This window comes from Schistocerca nitens, chromosome 3 (genome assembly GCF_023898315.1).
Source record: "Schistocerca nitens isolate TAMUIC-IGC-003100 chromosome 3, iqSchNite1.1, whole genome shotgun sequence".
Lineage (NCBI taxonomy): Eukaryota > Metazoa > Arthropoda > Insecta > Orthoptera > Acrididae > Schistocerca > Schistocerca nitens.
In genome coordinates, this window is record NC_064616.1 from 830,795,781 (window position 1) to 830,813,045 (window position 17,265).

At 37.5% G+C, this 17,265-nt stretch overlaps 1 protein-coding gene across 1 annotated transcript in view; it reads right to left on the minus strand.

Moving 5' to 3' along the window:
* The window catches only part of LOC126248855 (glutamate [NMDA] receptor subunit 1), a 613,579-nt gene that overhangs the window by 19,166 nt on the left and 577,148 nt on the right, over positions 1–17,265 (minus strand). Inside the window, exon 16 of the mRNA XM_049950286.1 lies at positions 7,543–7,715. Within this exon, the coding sequence (XP_049806243.1) occupies positions 7,543–7,715 (173 nt within the window). The remainder of the gene's footprint in view (positions 1–7,542; positions 7,716–17,265) is intronic.

The following is a 17,265-nucleotide window of genomic DNA, read 5'->3' on the forward strand; positions in this document are numbered from 1 at the left end:
TGAAGCTCCCTGGTGGGGAATCACATAGGTTTCACTAGTTTTTCATTGGTGGCACCAACTTCAGGTTCAGCAAGGTGTTGTGTTCCTTACAAAAGACAGCAAACAGTACCAGGTGATGGTTCCATCCTCCATGCTATGTCACGTGCTCCAGTTCCTACAGTAACTGCACTGGTGGATTTCCAGTGTGAAATAACTGGCACACAACTTCATCTACTGGCATTGTCTGGATAATGATGTTGCAGGGGTGGTTTGACAGTGTGCAGTTTTCCAGACACACCAGCCTTCCCAACCCCAGTATTTTTCTATGTGGCCAGCATGGACACAGCCGTGGCTCTGAATTCATGCTGACTTTGTTGCGGTCTTTGTTGAGGTCCATGGGGTTAATCATCATGGGCTCCTTCTCTCACTTCCAATATGTCAGCTACATCCAGCAGGCAACAACAGTGGTCATGGTGTGAGCCTTGCAATGGATTTCACAACCAACAATGGTCCACAATTCACAGTTACAGATTTTGAAAAGTTTTACACTCACAATGGAATTAACATCTTGCCAAGCTGCTATTCCATCCAGCCTCAGATTGGCTGACAGAACATTTCGTTCATACATTCAAAAATTCAAATTTGAAATTTTTAAGACCTTCCAAATCAGCTTCTGCACCAAATGCCTTTATAGACTCTTATAAGTACATACCCATCAAGGGCTGAATCCTGATGGAGCTCTTATATGTGTGCCCTCACAGGACTGGAACATGAAACATATACAAAACACACCATTCTGTGTGGGTGCTCCAGTGTGAGCATGCATATTTGGGCAGAATCTGGAGTGGATCTGGGGCTTGTGGCAGAATAGCAGAGTTTCCAGGTTATGTTGCTGGCTACAGTACTTGGGATACTTTACCAACATCACAATTAGCTCTGGTTGTTGAACCCTGGTGAGCAATCTTCCCTGTCACTGAGTCCACCATCATTTCTGTCACAACCACTTCACGGCACTCTTCTCTCCTTGGTTACAGAGGTTGTCTGCCTGGTTCCCATTTACTACAAACTGAGGGGCACATCCATGGATATTGATTGGCAAATTGATCTGCCACATCCTGCAGGTATGCCTCTGATCCTGGAGGACTCTGTGCCCATGGAGGATATTCTAGATCAGGCACCATGATCACTGGCATACCTAGATGCCTCTCAGGAATGTTACATCATGATATCACCAATTTCATTGAAGGAAGGTTTCAGGAACTCCCACTAGACATGAAAATGGGAGATAGGGGTATTTTAGTATGCATGACATGAGGCCAGTCACATGGTATTCTGTAGCTGGCCAATATAATGTCACCCAGCAGCTGGTACACTCTGTCTTCTTTCATTAGCTGCTGCTATCTGCCTCTGCCTCTATAAAGTGAACTATGACTGCAGTTGCTGTTAACCTTGAACAGATTTAGACAGGGATTGCCAGACTCTCTGATTGCTTTGTGACTTAAGAGTGATGGGTCTGTTATCTGGCTGGTGTAAGATTTATGTACAGTGCTTCTATTTAATGATCGTGTTGTTTCCACCACCTTTGTCCTATTGCAAATATCACACATATGCTGATGGTGTCCAGTTGTGTCTAAGTGCAAAACCAATAAACCTGAAGAGAGTTATCAAGAATTTCTGTACTGACCTGTGGGCACTGTCAAAATGGGCACAGAGCATAGGGTTAAAGGTCAACCCTTCCAAAATCCAAGTGATACTGGTTTGTCATTCTAGGCTCATTAGTTCAAAATATTGGTACTCCCTACCATCTTTAATCCTAAATGGGGCAAATATCAACCTCTCTCCCTCAGCAAAGAGTTTGGGAATAATAATAGATGAAAACATAAATTGGTCTAACCACATAGCTGCAATGTGGAAAAAGGCATCAGCATCTTTGACCTGAAAAAGAAACTTGTAAAAATACTTACACTTCAGATTATTGATTACAGCAATGTTATCCTGTAAGGATTTTCCCAGGAAAGCTCATGGGACATGGAACAGGTTACAAATGCCAGTGTCTGATTTATCTGTGACTTTCAACTCTTTGACCATACACCACCATCATATGCACAGCTATTATGGCTGCATGCAGACAAGCACAGTGGTTTCTGTACACTCTATCTCCTCTACTGTCTTATCAATGTAGACTACCCCACATTCCTCTCCTTAACCTTAACGCTCTTGTCTGAACAACATGGCAGAAACATTCATTGCCATCAGAGCAAAATCCTTTCTGTCCCACATCATTGTTCAGACACTTTCTCAAATTCATTTTCAGTAGCAGGTGCCTGACACTGGAATAACCTGCCTCATTGCATCAGAGAACTGAATGATATATCCAGTTCCAAAAGAAAGGTAATGACATATCTTCTGAAGCAACAATAATCACTACTATTGTCCGTGTATGCACTCATTAACCCTTTATATTCTTTCTGCCAACAAGTCTTCCTCCAGAACTTCTGTGAAGTTTGGAAGGTAGGAGATTAGGCACTGGTGAATGTAAAGCTGTGAGGATGGGGCATGAGTCATGCTTGCGTAGCTCAGATGGTAGAGCACTTGGCCACGAAAGGCAAAGGTCCTGAGTTCGAGTCTCAGTGCGGCACACAGTTTTAATCTGCCAGGAAGTTTCAAGATCTTCCTCATTTCCCAGTGTTCTTAGCTGGTGCAGTTTCCTTAAATTTCCCTTCTCCAGAACTTGCCACATCAGAAAATATATATTTTGTACACCTATAAATTCTTGTTATATCTGCCACTATAATAATAATAATAATTATTATTGTTGTTATTTTTATTATTGGAACAGCAGTAGAGGTACTGCCATTATTAATTTTATTGGCTCTTAATAAGTACTATTTACATTGCCTCTACAGACACACAAATCATTTTATTACTATTTGTCATATTACAACTATTGTTATTTCCAATTATGATGTAAAAAAGATACTACTTGTGTGAAACCCCACTCCCATGTGAAAGAGGGCCTGAAGATCCTAATCTGATCAGGTTAAATAAATAAATAAATAAGACTTCTCTGAGACTGTGCTTAATAAAACTGCAGTATACAGACACAAAAAAGTTATGTGTGGACTTGAATTAATTTCAATCAGGAACTATTACTGTTTTCCTTTGTAGACTAATGGGCAGTTTAATATGTTGCTATAGAATGCTAATTTTGTGTCCAGTAAATGTTTATTAGCCCTATTATTTGTTAGTGTTAATGCAATAAGATCCTTCAGTATTTTGAAAATACACGTCATATAAAAACATGTTAGAAATCTTAAGACTCTATTCTTGACATCAAAACATTACAAAAAGTTCATATGGACATGGTTCCAAAACTCCTTTGTAAGAAAGGTATGAAATGAATTCCCTGTAGTGACTCCTGGTTGTATAATTAACTTCCACTGTGCATTTTTAATCACTTTCTCAGACAATGGAAAATCCAGAATGGAATGTAACAATTTATGAGAATGAAATTTGCTACTCACCATATAGTGGAGATGCTGAGTTGCAGACAGGCACAACAAAAATATTTTCACACTTAAAGCTTTCGGCCATTTAATTGTTACATTTAATCACTTTCTTGTTGACAGTTGTTCATGGTATTTGCTTCTTTTTGTCTGAATGTTGTTTATTCTGTTTTAGAGTAACTTCCATCACAACAAATCACAATGACACATTTGGTGACTGAAATGACAGATCGCAAAATGGCACATCAACATTATGCTGAACATTATCCTGGGAGACAGTTACTTTGTGCAAGAACATTTGAATGACTCCAGTAATGCTTGCTAGAGACAGTCTCATTTGAGAAGAGAGCTGTGGATGGTGGGGGACCACACAATGTATGAAAATCCAACTTTAAATAATGGGTTCTTCATACTGTGGCTGAAAATTCATCAACTAGTACAAGGAAAGTTGTGACAAGGGAAAGCATTAATCACATGACAATCTGGAACATTCTGCATGAAAATATTCTGTATCCTTACCACCTTCAATGGGTGCATGGATTAAATTAGGCAGACTTTCACTATTCACTGATAAGGATGACTTTTCATGTGATGGTATCTTCAGTTACCATAACACTCATATTTAGGCTCATGGAATCCTTCAAGAAGTGCAGCAAATCAGACATTAGCAGCAGTTCAGCCTCAACATGTGGTGTGGCATAACATATTATTGGTCAAATGTATCTGCAGTATCACAGACATGAGTTGCTTTGTTTACTTGATGATGTGCCTCTGGTCATCATCTAACAAAAGTGGTTTATACATTATGGTGCTCCACATAATATTACATGGATTATTCACCAAAATTTCAATAACCAGTTTCCAAACAGGTGGATTGGTTGAAGGGATCACTTGCATGGTCTGCCTGATCACTTGATTTGAATCCAGTGGATTTTTATTCCTTTGGGGCCATTTAAAATCCTTTGTGTTTCTGCGGGAGTCTATCCAAAATGGATTTGACCAAATATAGAACACAGCAGGAATTTTCCAAAATTTACAGCCAAGTATGGAATGCAGGCTCAAGAGATTCATGGAAGCAAGAGGTGGTCACTTTGAGCAATTCTTCTAAATCTAAATATGTTCATTAAATGTACCATTTTTTTACTATGAGTAATAAATCCTTTCATACCTGTAAATTTGTTTGGTAAATGCATCATTTTTATGGGGTGAATGATAAATCATTTCACACCTCCTTAATAGATGATTTTCACAGCCATGTTCATATGAACTTTTTAATGTTATGACATCAAGAAAAATTGATAAAGCTTCTAACATGTTTTTATACATCTTGTGCATATGGACATGGAAGACAAAAATTTGTTTTTGTTAAAATTATGTACACAGCTGAATTGGATATCAGATCTAAGAAAGAGAAAATGTATAGATTCTCTCAGGAGTTCTCATTATAGCATTAGACTGTGACATTAGCAAGAAGTCCTAAGATCATACCAAGCCAAACACATTGTAAAAGTGCTTACCTATAGTTATTGATAGGTATAAGGGACCCACAGTCTGCAGCTGTTCATTATGGAGTTATCGCATTTCATTTAGTTTCTTGCCCCAAATTAGCTTTGGATCTATGTTGCACAGAAAATAGTGCACAACAGCCCAGATATCAATGATATGCACTGTGTGTCTTGTTTCCATTGACAGTAGTAACATTGGAAGCAGTGACGCCCTCTTTAACTTGGTAGCCTCAAGTCTGCATCCTGCCGTGTAGGTTCTGTCTAGGGTTTTGTTTTTTTGGCAGCGTTAGTTGTGCATTAGCAGTGACACACAGCAGTGCTATGGATAGGCTTAATGATGAAGAGTTGGCCAATATGCACCTTGTGAATGAGTATACTGAGGGCAGTGGAAGAGCAGTAGAATAATGCTATGCTGAGCTGTTCCTTCTCTGACTGTAGCCACATTACAGTACTTTTCCATCTGTCTGAGGATTGTAGCATTACTCTGTTGTATGTTGTACATTTTGGTAACTGCATCTAATGCAACGTTATGAAACACACGCATACACACACAAACCACACACACACACACACACACACACAAATACAACTCCTGAGGCCAGACTGCACTGCCTAGGCAGTCAGAGACTGTGGTCATATGTGTGTGAGTTGTGTTTGAATGAGTACGTATGTGTATGTATATGTTGTCTAATAAACACCTTTTTGGCCAAAAGCTTACTTGTTTGGCGTTCTTTTTGTTGTGCCTATCTGCAACTCAGCATCTCTGCTATGTGCTGAGTAGTAATCAACACATTGTCTGATTTATACATGTACACGTGCATAACAGTTAGTAAGCATTACAACATACAGTTTACAAAGCATCAAAAAATATATATTTTAACACATTTACCTCTAAGAATTATTGCACATATCTCATTACTGCTGTTGAAGAGTTCACATTAAATGTTCAGTATCCCGTTGTCAACTTCAAAGAGGTTGAAAGCAATGAGGTATGTTGGGCTTGAATGAAATGTAAAAGAGGTTGGGTGAGTGAGACGTCATTAGCCCAAAAAGGAAATGTACATTAAACATGTTCTATCTTGAAGTTTTTTGCTTCAGATGAGCATTTTTGTCATATCCCTGAATATTGACTATTCCTCCTGGCACATCCTTATATGTGTGATGGAAATTATGTTAAAATATAGTGAAAGTTAATGTTGTGTTGCCTAACTTTCATTGTGACCTCTGTGTTCCCACAATTGAAGCACAACTGCAGACAGCCAAGTCAAGCTATCACTTAAAGTAGGTGAATACAATAATATGTAAAGCTTTGACATATACAGGCTGAATTAAAGTGAGATAAGTGTTCCTACTGTGCCACATTAGCATGAGAGGATGCTAAAAAGTTCATTACACATTATTATGGCAGGTGAAGTAGCTTTTGTTTGAATGTTGTGCTACACTTCAAAGTGACACAGATACTTGACTATTTTTCAACATAGTCATCAAGTCTCTGTAAACAATGGTTGGAGCATTCTACCAGTCGTTCAGCTTCTCAATGATAGAAATCCACTCCATGGGTCATGGAGCCATTACAAGCCCCATGTTATATCTTCATCATTAGAAAATCACTCCCCCCCCCCCCCCCCCCGCCCCCCAGATGTTCTTTTTCAGTTGCCTGGACATTGTCCTTTATGGTTGATGTTTATGGCTTTCCGTCCTGATCAGCTTCATCCACATCTGTGTGGCCCTGGTCAAACTGTTGACACTATTTCACTGTGGCCGGATGTGATATTGCATTTGCTCCTTATACCACCAGAATTTCATGGTTAATGAGTGTGCAATTTAGATTTTTTTCCCAAAAGAATCATACTGTCCCATGTATCTCAATTCTGCGGTACATTTCCTGTTGCCATGCATTTCATTTGTACACTGTGATGCACCAGTTATCCATACCACAGCAGAGCTGGGACTACAGGGAACCTGGAACATGTACTCTCTTCTGACAATACACCACTTTTGTTGCACAGTGGGCTTAGCATGCAAAAACATGTGTTAATCCCTTTCTGAAAACCATATTTACTTTACACAGTAGCCAGACAGTGGCAGAAACGAGTGTTCTTTCTAATTTACATGTTTAAATTTGGATGGTGTAAGCATTAATAGCATTAGTCAGAAGGCCTACAATGGGAGTTCATTTTTATACAGTGTGCGTATTAAGTTTCTATAATTTCCTTGTCGTTTGTTAATGCATATCATAACTCAGTCCACATCCATGAAGGTTATTTTTCTTGGTGGAGTCAATGGAACACAATGAATAAATGAATGACTGGATGCATCCTGAGCTTTTGATGGTTTTTATTACTGCTGATGGATACTTAGCATCTTTCAAAGTTATGTGGAATGGAACAGCTTGCCAATTGTTAATTCCATAGTCTGGAATGTGGTAAGTAGGTTTCTGACATTTAATTAAAACAAATAGGTTTCACTGGTCACTGAAATAGGTTTCACAAGTAATTAAAAGTTGCCCATTGTCAAACTGTATGCTTCTTTTCGAAACAATGTTTACTTACTTTCATGAAAGTCTAAAATGGCAAGAGTGACTGAGTCAGCCCAGGGTGAGCCTTTCTTAAGTCCAATTCCATATCCAGATCGACCAAAGAGCTCTCCAGCAGTCACAAGTTCACAGTCTTGGGCTGCTTCAAATTCTAAACGTGAGCTGTCCCATATAAAAGCCATTAGTTTTCTGCAACAATCATAATAATTTTAATTAAGTTATGTAACTTTCAATCTGGTACTTACAGCTCTGAATATACATTTCCCCTCCAACTACTCTTCATCATTCTGCTTCTCTTTTATTTCTTCTGCATTACTGTGTTGCATTTTCTAACAGGCACATGTTAGTTTTTGGGACTGATATAAGTTTACATCCTTTTCTATCCACATTTGTCTCTATCTTTTTTACAGTCAGTATTTGAAAGTAATTCAATAATGAGTCCAGTGAAAATGTAAAAATAGTTTAAAAGCTACTTTAGGTTGCTGTTGTTTAATTGCACTCTTTGCAATCACAGATGCATAAATAAGTTTTTTGCTATTTCATAAATTTCCTACAGGCTGATGGAAGCTAGTCATAGCAAAAAAACATATGTCATATTTCTCCATATTAGATCAGTAATACTACTATAATACAAGGTTTATGTAAGTATTGCGTCTATTATATACTTTAGTTGCATTGACATTAAGGTAGTAGGGCAAACTAATTTTACAGTTATATAAAGCATTAAGTTCTAATTTGTGATTTGAGGATGTTAAAGGAACTTTCATTATCATTACGAATTAATATCACTAGGAAAATAACATAATATGACAGACACATTCTGTTCTGCTGTAAATTCAGTGTTTAATCTGAAGTAGTGTGTCATTAAACAATTCTATGTATAAACCAGTAACATGTACAATAGGCAGATATAAGATTAGAATGGACTTATTTCATGAGCACTACATGTATGCAAGATTGCAGGCTATGTGTATTTTTGAAGTACGAAAATTTGACAGTATAGACTAGGTTTTAGTAGGATGGGAAGGAAATATAATATTGCTCCAAACACTTTATCTGTGATTTTGGACCGACATATCAACTGGGTGAACAAACTAAATAAACTTTATCTAATTTTACATTTAATTTAATGTATTAGATAGTATTATATTTGAGAAGCTTTCTGTACCATAGTTCAGCAAACTACTCCTTTCAACAGCACAAAGAATTTCAGATAAACTCTGACATGAAAATGACAAAACAAAACAAAACTTTCACACAACCTTGAATTCCTGTTTAAAATTCAGAATTTTTCATTTTCTTTCAGAAATATTTGACTACTACTACAGTTTCGTACATTCAAAAATTTGTATTTGTACAATTGTCATGCAGACAAACATATTTTGCTTCAAGCAAAATACAGACTGCATCTTCATCAGGCAGTTTTGAATTTATTATAAAATTCAAACAATGTTTGGTATTTCAATGTTTCGGATCAAGACAACTGCAGTATTTTCACACTGGCAGAGGAAAGAACCAGATAGAGCTAGTTCGATTAGAAGCAGCTGATGGTCTCAAGCTAGTCCTTGACAACAAACTGTCCATGTGGAAATTAGAAGGAAAAATTGTTAGGAATGAGTGGAATTTATTCAATGAAAATGTGATCATCTCCACCACCTCCAATTACACCTTGTTACAATGCTGTAATATTAATGAGGTGTCATTACAACAGTTTCAGTAGGATAAAATTTTGCAGCAAATTAGTTGCAAACCAACTCTCAATTATTTTTGTGAATGGAAACCAAAGAGGTTAAAGAACTGAAATTAGAATGTGTAAATAGTAGCATGATCTTGCTCCTATCTTACTTTCCAGTTCGTTTTTCACTCTGCACTTGTCACTTTCCTTATCAAAATGCATGAAAATACCAGTATTAATGGATACAGAGTGGTTGTTCTGCAATATGGTATTACTATTGCTGTGTCACAACAAAAACAGTTATTAGGATGGAAGAAATGGTACGCTATAGTAAAGTGACTGTATGCCAAAAATTTTTCGTCAAAGCTTACGTGTGTGAATGGTGTGACTTTTTCTTTTGTTGATGACGGCTGTGGTCAAAAGCTTAATGTGAGTATCTTTAATTGTGCCTGTCTACAACTTAATGTGTCTTCTTTATGGTAAGTAGCAAACTACCTTTTCCTACATCGTTGATATTCCTACCCGGAGATTCCATTGTTTGATTATTGTCACACTCTGTCAAGCATGTCTAGTAATACTCAGGCACACATCTGAAATATGAAGTACAAGTGAAATACCACCCTTGTATTAATGTCTTTGTTACACTCATGATGTCTGGAAAAAAAAGATTCCTTCATGTAATCAGTGATTTCTTTACAATTTCAAATATGAGCGCATCACAGAATATCCATATTGTCCTGTCATGATCTCTATGGTTTGTGGAATACATTTCATTTGTGGATAACCAAAGCTGCTTCCATACTTTAAAATTTTTGGATCTCATGTCACAAGCAATATTTACAACATGTTGCTGACCTCCTTCCAGATATTTTATTATTCTTTCCAAGAGCTCACTAGTCATTGTATACTGGTTGCTTGCATGCTGCAAATAAGCTGTGGGCCACCATCAGCTGCAGTGTAATATTAGCAGATTCAATTTATTCAACTATCAGTTTTCATTTTATTGACAAAAAGGCTACCTCTTTGAAGGTTTCCAACAGTTTTACTTCAGCTCTAATTAAGCTACCTCATCTATGTTTGAAGCTTTGAATGGCAGAACAAAGGATAATTTTGTCTCTTCAAATAATTGTATGCTTTGGAAGAAACCAATGGAGATCAGAAAACCTGTCTTTCTAGTCAGTTACACATCAAAACTAGGTGCCAATTTAATTGTTAATTCATGTTACATTAATGCCAAAACAGAAGCAAAGACCACTTGCTTCTAAACATTCTGTTCAATTGTTCAACATGTCTCAGTGAAGATGTGGCATTCAGTACATTCAAGTATCTCACTGGGAGGTCAAAATGTTTCATCCCACTACAAATGAGATCAAGGGTCATGGCTGAAAATACTGTGATTTTCTGAAGTAGGTCTCACATCTCCATTACCTGAATGGCTGACTACACTTGTAGAATCTGAGAATATTTTTGCAAATATCGTTTAAAGTAGCATCACCATTACTAATTAAATTGTGTAAAATAACTGATGTGAAATGGGACTATGATTAATTTGGAGTTCACATTGAACTGATAATTATTATACATGGTAAACACACATACCTCTGAGAGCCATTAAAGCCAGGTGTGCAATGTTCTGCTACTTTGTGCAGCAGAATTCTGTTTTTAACCCTGATATTGTACAACTCTTCTAGATTGACTGATAAGTAGAACAGTAGCTGTTTTAAAATATAACAGAGCCCAAAGGTATAATTGTTTATTATCAGAATGAAAAATACACCGTGGAAAAAATATCATGGTCTCTACTTAGCATAACAAAGAACTAATGCTCACAGCATTGCTGTCTCCCTGGTGATGTCAGATGGTGCTGGCTAGCAGCAGCATATTAGCTGGGAGTGGTCCAACTGTTAAAGTTCTATCTATCTTGGGTATGTACAACTTTTAACAACTGTTGCATGAACAATAATGGACACATGGCTGCATGTATGTATAAGTATGCATTTCTAGAGAGAAAAGAACTGAATTATCATACACAGCCTTTGTTTCTGTATATAGTCGTGTTGCTGAGATATTATCCACAATATCACAAACACTGTATCAAAGTTCATTTGCTTGTCTGATTGGCAATAATGCATTCTGCAGCTGTTTAAGACTCTTCAAACATAAGCACTTGACACATTAACGTCATATGTGCTCTCACAGTACTGCACATCCATCCTCAAATATTGCTATTAAAATTTGGCATTCCACCTCTTTCAAACATTCTCACCCCCGAAAACAAGACTTACAATACAAGCAACAGATTGGCAATTTGTGCAATAAACTATTGTCATAAACTTTATCAAGGTTGGTGGTTGGCAGGTGAATGATGCATGCACATGTTGAAGATGATATAGATGCAGGAATTGCTCATGAAATTGTAATATTCAAGCTAAGAAATTGCAGCAGCTGAAGATTTATGTGTAGGCTGGAATTGCATATAGTTTTCTGCTAGGTCCATAAGTTTTCCCAGCATATATTACAGGTGGTGCCTACAAGGACTTTTTTGAGAACATTGCACCAGACTTGTTTTAGCATAAGCCCCTGCAAATAAGAAGTATGTGGTTTATTCATGTTGTGGTTCTTGCACATTTCAATCACATCCTCCACAATACACTGAATAGTACATACCATGATGGTTGTATAATCTGTATGTTCCCAAAACCAGCAAATCTTTGCATTATTATCTATGGTGCAACCAAAATTAACTGGTTTATGCAGTATACTTTTTAATGCAAAGATGCTTCATCAAACTGTCTTAGAAGCCTGAAAAACCATTCAACAACATGTGGGGGAATTTGGAATGGTGTGGCAGTCCATGCATGCTCACAAGCATGTGGAGATCATTTTGAATATTTGTTATGAGTTTTCAACTTGAGAACTTTGTCAAACATTCTTTTATCAATAACTCAAAAAATGAGGAAGTTTTGCACATATGTTTATATTATTATATGGATGCTTTCCTCATTTTTGTGCAAAGAATCTGCCCTCAAAGTTTGCGAAAGTATTTCTGACATGCCCTAAGTTTGTGTGTGTGTGTGTGTGTGTGTGTGCGTGTGTGTGTGCTAGGGTAGTCCAAGTGAGTGTGGTGACCACTGTGCCTGGATGGTGTAATGGTCTGTGCAATTGTGTAGTAAGCAGGAGACCCAGGTTTGAACCCTGGTTTGGCACAAATTTTCAACTTGCTGCATTGATGTAAATCGATATCCAATGGCAGCTAACGTCCTTAATTCCTTTGTGTCTTGATTCATAGTGGCTGCAGGATCAAATTGGTGTCTGTTACTTAGGACATGTCTGAAAGAACAAACACTACATATACATAAAAACTCTTTGCTAGTTGTCATTGTCCGGTATGACATATTTTTGACATAGTGTACTAGTTTAGCAGTATTGTCAACTTCATGTAATTGAAAGTTTTTTATTTTTGGCCCTATGTCTGCTCAGTAACAATGCTAGAGATGAAAACCTACTGCCTACCTTCTGGCTGAACGCTATGGTGCACAGTAAATGCTTTTCCTGTACAGGGAGGTTCAAAATGTATCACACATCTATAGAAGAGGCTACATCTTGCCTGACTAAAAACTTGTAACTTTGTCATATTTACTATATCTCAGTACAAAAGTAGCTTGGTTTTTAATCTCACAATATTGAATGATTATTGACAACATGACTTACATGGAAATTAAATAGTCAAACACATTGGATCAGCCACTGGAGAAAGGCATGTAAACAAGTCACTGCTATTATCACTCTATGTTGTTCAGAGATTGGACAAAAGAATATGAACATCTTGCTATAAGAACCACATTTACAGAGTGAGTTCTTATTTGTCACACAATTGTATTATCTCTATTTTTCCCTTTGTATTATATAGCACAATCAGAAAGAGTCTGGAAAGCTTTTAATGTCTGTTGCACAGTATGTTGTGCTGAGAAATAATTGTTAAGGAAAAAAGTTAGATATGTTGCCCCATTTCTGATTTAACTAAAACTGAAGTTAGCCATTCAGGTCATTGCACATGCAAATTCAAGCAGCCTGCCAGATACTGTTAGTATCAGTTGCTCACATAACATAGATGATAGTACATGAGACTGCTAGGCTGTTGGCTCAGGTTTGATCCTTGATACCATTCCATGTCCAGGTGTTGTATCACATTCTTGTTCAGTTTTAGGAAACCAAATGAAGAACTCGTTCTATAACACCATCTCTGGCAGACTGCTTGAATCTGCATGCACAATGATCTCATTGGCTAACTCAAATGCTAATTAAATTGGAAACAGCACAATGTATTGAATTGTTTTCTTAACAGTTATTTCTCAGCACAATCTACTCTGCAACATCCATAGAAGCTTGTCAGACTGTTCATTACCTTCGTGTGTATCTTTGGAAATGTTCTGAGTTACCAGCATCACTCTGAGTATTATAATGTTACATTATGCTGTTGTCACATTGGATCTTACAGACTTCCAAACAGGGCAAAATACCAATACTCACTCAATTAGAACATTCAAGAGAAGTCACAAATCTACAACAGGTTTTTAGAGATATTGTATTTTGTGCCATAATAGCACCTGGGGTTCATGAAGAAACTTTGTTGTACACAATAGTGGAAGAGAAATTGAAGTTATATTGACAGAGACTGGAGCTCATTAAAGAGCACTGTTAGTTGTAATGTGAAAAATACTTCTGCAAAGGTAACTGCTGAACTTATTATACATTTAGAGAACATACTAGTAATGAATGGACAAAATCATGAAAGATATCAAGGAGATAAAAAATGAAGATCTCAATGATTTTGCTTTTTCTGGTGACATCGCCATTTGAGGAGAGATGGGAGGTTCAGAGGAGGCTGGATTACTGGAATACAAAATTTAAAAAATTAAATTTGACTGTGAGTAATAGCAAGTCAGTGGCAATGAACATGAGTTGGACACCTACACCTTGTAAAATCATACTGGAAGGAGAGAAGGCTGAATGTGTGAAAAGTTTCAGTTATCTCAGTAGTGTTATGTTAGGTGATGGATGTGACAAACTAGAAGTTTTAAACAGAGTAGCAAAAGCATCCAGCTTCTACCACGAAGTACAAAACCTAATCTTAAACAAAGTAGCCCCTTTAAGAGTTTAACGGACCACGTACAAAACCTATCTCCTGCCAATCATGACATATAGTCTGGACTATGTGACACATCCACAGCAGTAATGGGCAAAATTGAGGTGAAATTTGGTGCCCATGTGACATCATTAACCCATCTTATAGCTCACATGAACTTCTGAACAGTGCCTTTTTTTCTTTCTTTTTTTTCTTTTCCCATCTTGCTGTTTGAAGCACTGTTGAGACTGAGCATGGCATCATTACATTGGAAGGTTGTGGATGTATTTGAGCAAAACTTCAAACTTATGCATCAGGATGGGAGACAGTTATGGGGTTTCAAAAAAGTGGTCATTTAATTTTGTTGCATGGTGTGGCTACTGCTAACCCATCTCAATCAAATTATGAACAAAGGAAAAACAATTTACGCATATTTGGATCTCTGAGGACCCAAATTCCTCTGCTGTTTATATTGGTTGCTCATTAGGGACACAATCTGGGCATTTTCTATGAAAAATAGCAAAATTGCCGCAGTCCTCATTGTTGTTAATTACACTCAGTACCACACAACTGTTGCCATACCTTACTGTCCATATATCTTCAGAACTATCACAGCTTTCTTATAGTCATTCAATACCAAATTTCCTACTATCAAGATCATTATAGTTTTATGTCAGCATCATCACAACAACAGTGAGGAACTCACTGTACTTTTGTACATCACAGATATCTTTATCAAAAGGCCTGCTGCTCAATGTTCACATTTATTCTATCCAAGCACCTCACCACAAATAGAGGCCCACTGCTCAGTTCAGAGCCTTTGACACTAAAATTGCAGCTCTGTGGTGTCAAACACCAATCCATGAGAGAGTTCTAAACAATCATTATAATACATAAATCACTATCTCCTCTTAAATACATGGAGCTTTCTCCCTCCACCCCACCATCTCTTCCATCTGACTTACATATTTACTCCTATCTCATCAATAAAATCCTCAAACATTGCAACAACTTTCCATTCTTCCTCTACTCAGGAATCTCAGATACAACACTGCCTATAGAATCATCAGACACCATACTGCCCAACATAGGTGATAGTAATGAGGAGACCTACAGAATCAGCTGCTGAAGCTGACCCACCCTCAAAAATTTCAGCAGCAAGCTGTTGCCTCTCACCCAAGTCTTCAAACCATATTGATAAGCCTGCACCACCAATGGGTAAAAATGTACATCAGCTATCCACACTTCCATCATGTAACCTTTCCTCCATCTCATAGTACCAAAGAAATCTTCTATACATCACAGATAAGACAATGCCCCTAAAATCACATCACATCTGAATTGGCAGCAGTCAAAACTTGGCTATACAAAATCTGTGCACTGAGCTACCATCATTCCCTTCCAAAAGAAATCTCACCTCTGAGAAATAATTACTTTTTGCCCAGAAACAATAGTCTTACATCCTAAAACCCTAGCATCAGAAATAAAGTAGTACATCTGAAACCTTGCTCTCACCAACTCAAACATTGGGTGGACTTGGTCATTTACAAATTCTGAAACATCAGCTTCCATATAAACTAACAACAAAACTCTATATAACATCCTTGATCCCACTATCAGCTTCACTCCTCTGAACTCCCCCTCCCAAAAACCAAACACTTCTACTCTCACATCTGTAATCAAGGCAGTTAACCTCAGAATCATTACAGACATGGAATCCAAATTAAACTCCTTACCACATGCAAAATTTTGTAAATCCCTCTGCATCAAAAATATCTCTAGCCTCACCTTTCTCAGCCAAGTTGTTATACAATATCCATTCACAATAGACTACATAATGACAGATGGAGCACTGATCTACTGCCACAGTCACAAAGTAGACCCCTAAAAATCACATTCAAGCTTCTAAAAGTGCCACCTTATGTAAAATGATTATTTACCTCCTATTGCATGCTATTACTGGTCAAATCTATCCTTATAGCCAAGTTCTTCATTTCCTTAAAATACTTGCCCAAAAGTAAATCTAAGACCGCCATCCCTTGTGGCACTATATTTCCCTTAAAATCTTCTCTCTCATGTGGACCAGACCTTCTTCCCTCATACTGTTTCCACTGGCATTTATGTGCAAAGCCACTTCCACCTGTAGCTCCAGAAGTGGTTTTGGTATTCTGATACCTTCCAAGGTGCCACAGTCCCCCTCCAAATAAGCAAGCAAAATTAACTTCATAGCTGATATTAATGTTGCACTACATAAGCTATGAAATGAAAAGCTTAGTTGTGAGGACAGACTCATCAGGGATGGCTTGCAATGCAGATTTAGAGAATCATTGTAAACAAGGCAAGACTATTGTCAGGTCAACTGGAGTGTCAAATGGATACCCTAATCAGAAGCCACTGCGTACTGTCATTCTTCCTGTAGAAGATCTTTATGTGCTCTGTTTTTTCAGTGCCACATCGGTATGACTTGAGAAAATGGTCCTGTGTAAACAAAGAAATTGGAAGTGCAACTACAGAGATGTAAAATATTTGCAGGCAGTTTGAAAATGTTATGTTTGTGAACATAAGAAATTTGGGGAAAAGATTCCACACAACACACAGTTTTCATCTACATAGACTTTAGAAAAACGTTATAGAAACAAAAATTTTAGATGCAGTAAATAAAATCTCAAACATGCAGTGTGATAATATGGGAGTCATACCTCTCATGGACAAGAAGTGTGTGTTAGTGTCAGTGAAGCTAGAACCTTTCATGTGAGATTCTGTTAACACAAACAGCCCAAATGCAAGCAGCTCACAGAACAGCACAGTAGTTGTGGAAGAGCAAACACCAGCAATAAGTGTAATACCAGCAACTGCATCACCAGAAGCAGTAGCAGTGACAGCAGCAGCAGTAACAACAACAACAACAACAACAACAAGAATAGCAGTAGCAGAACTGA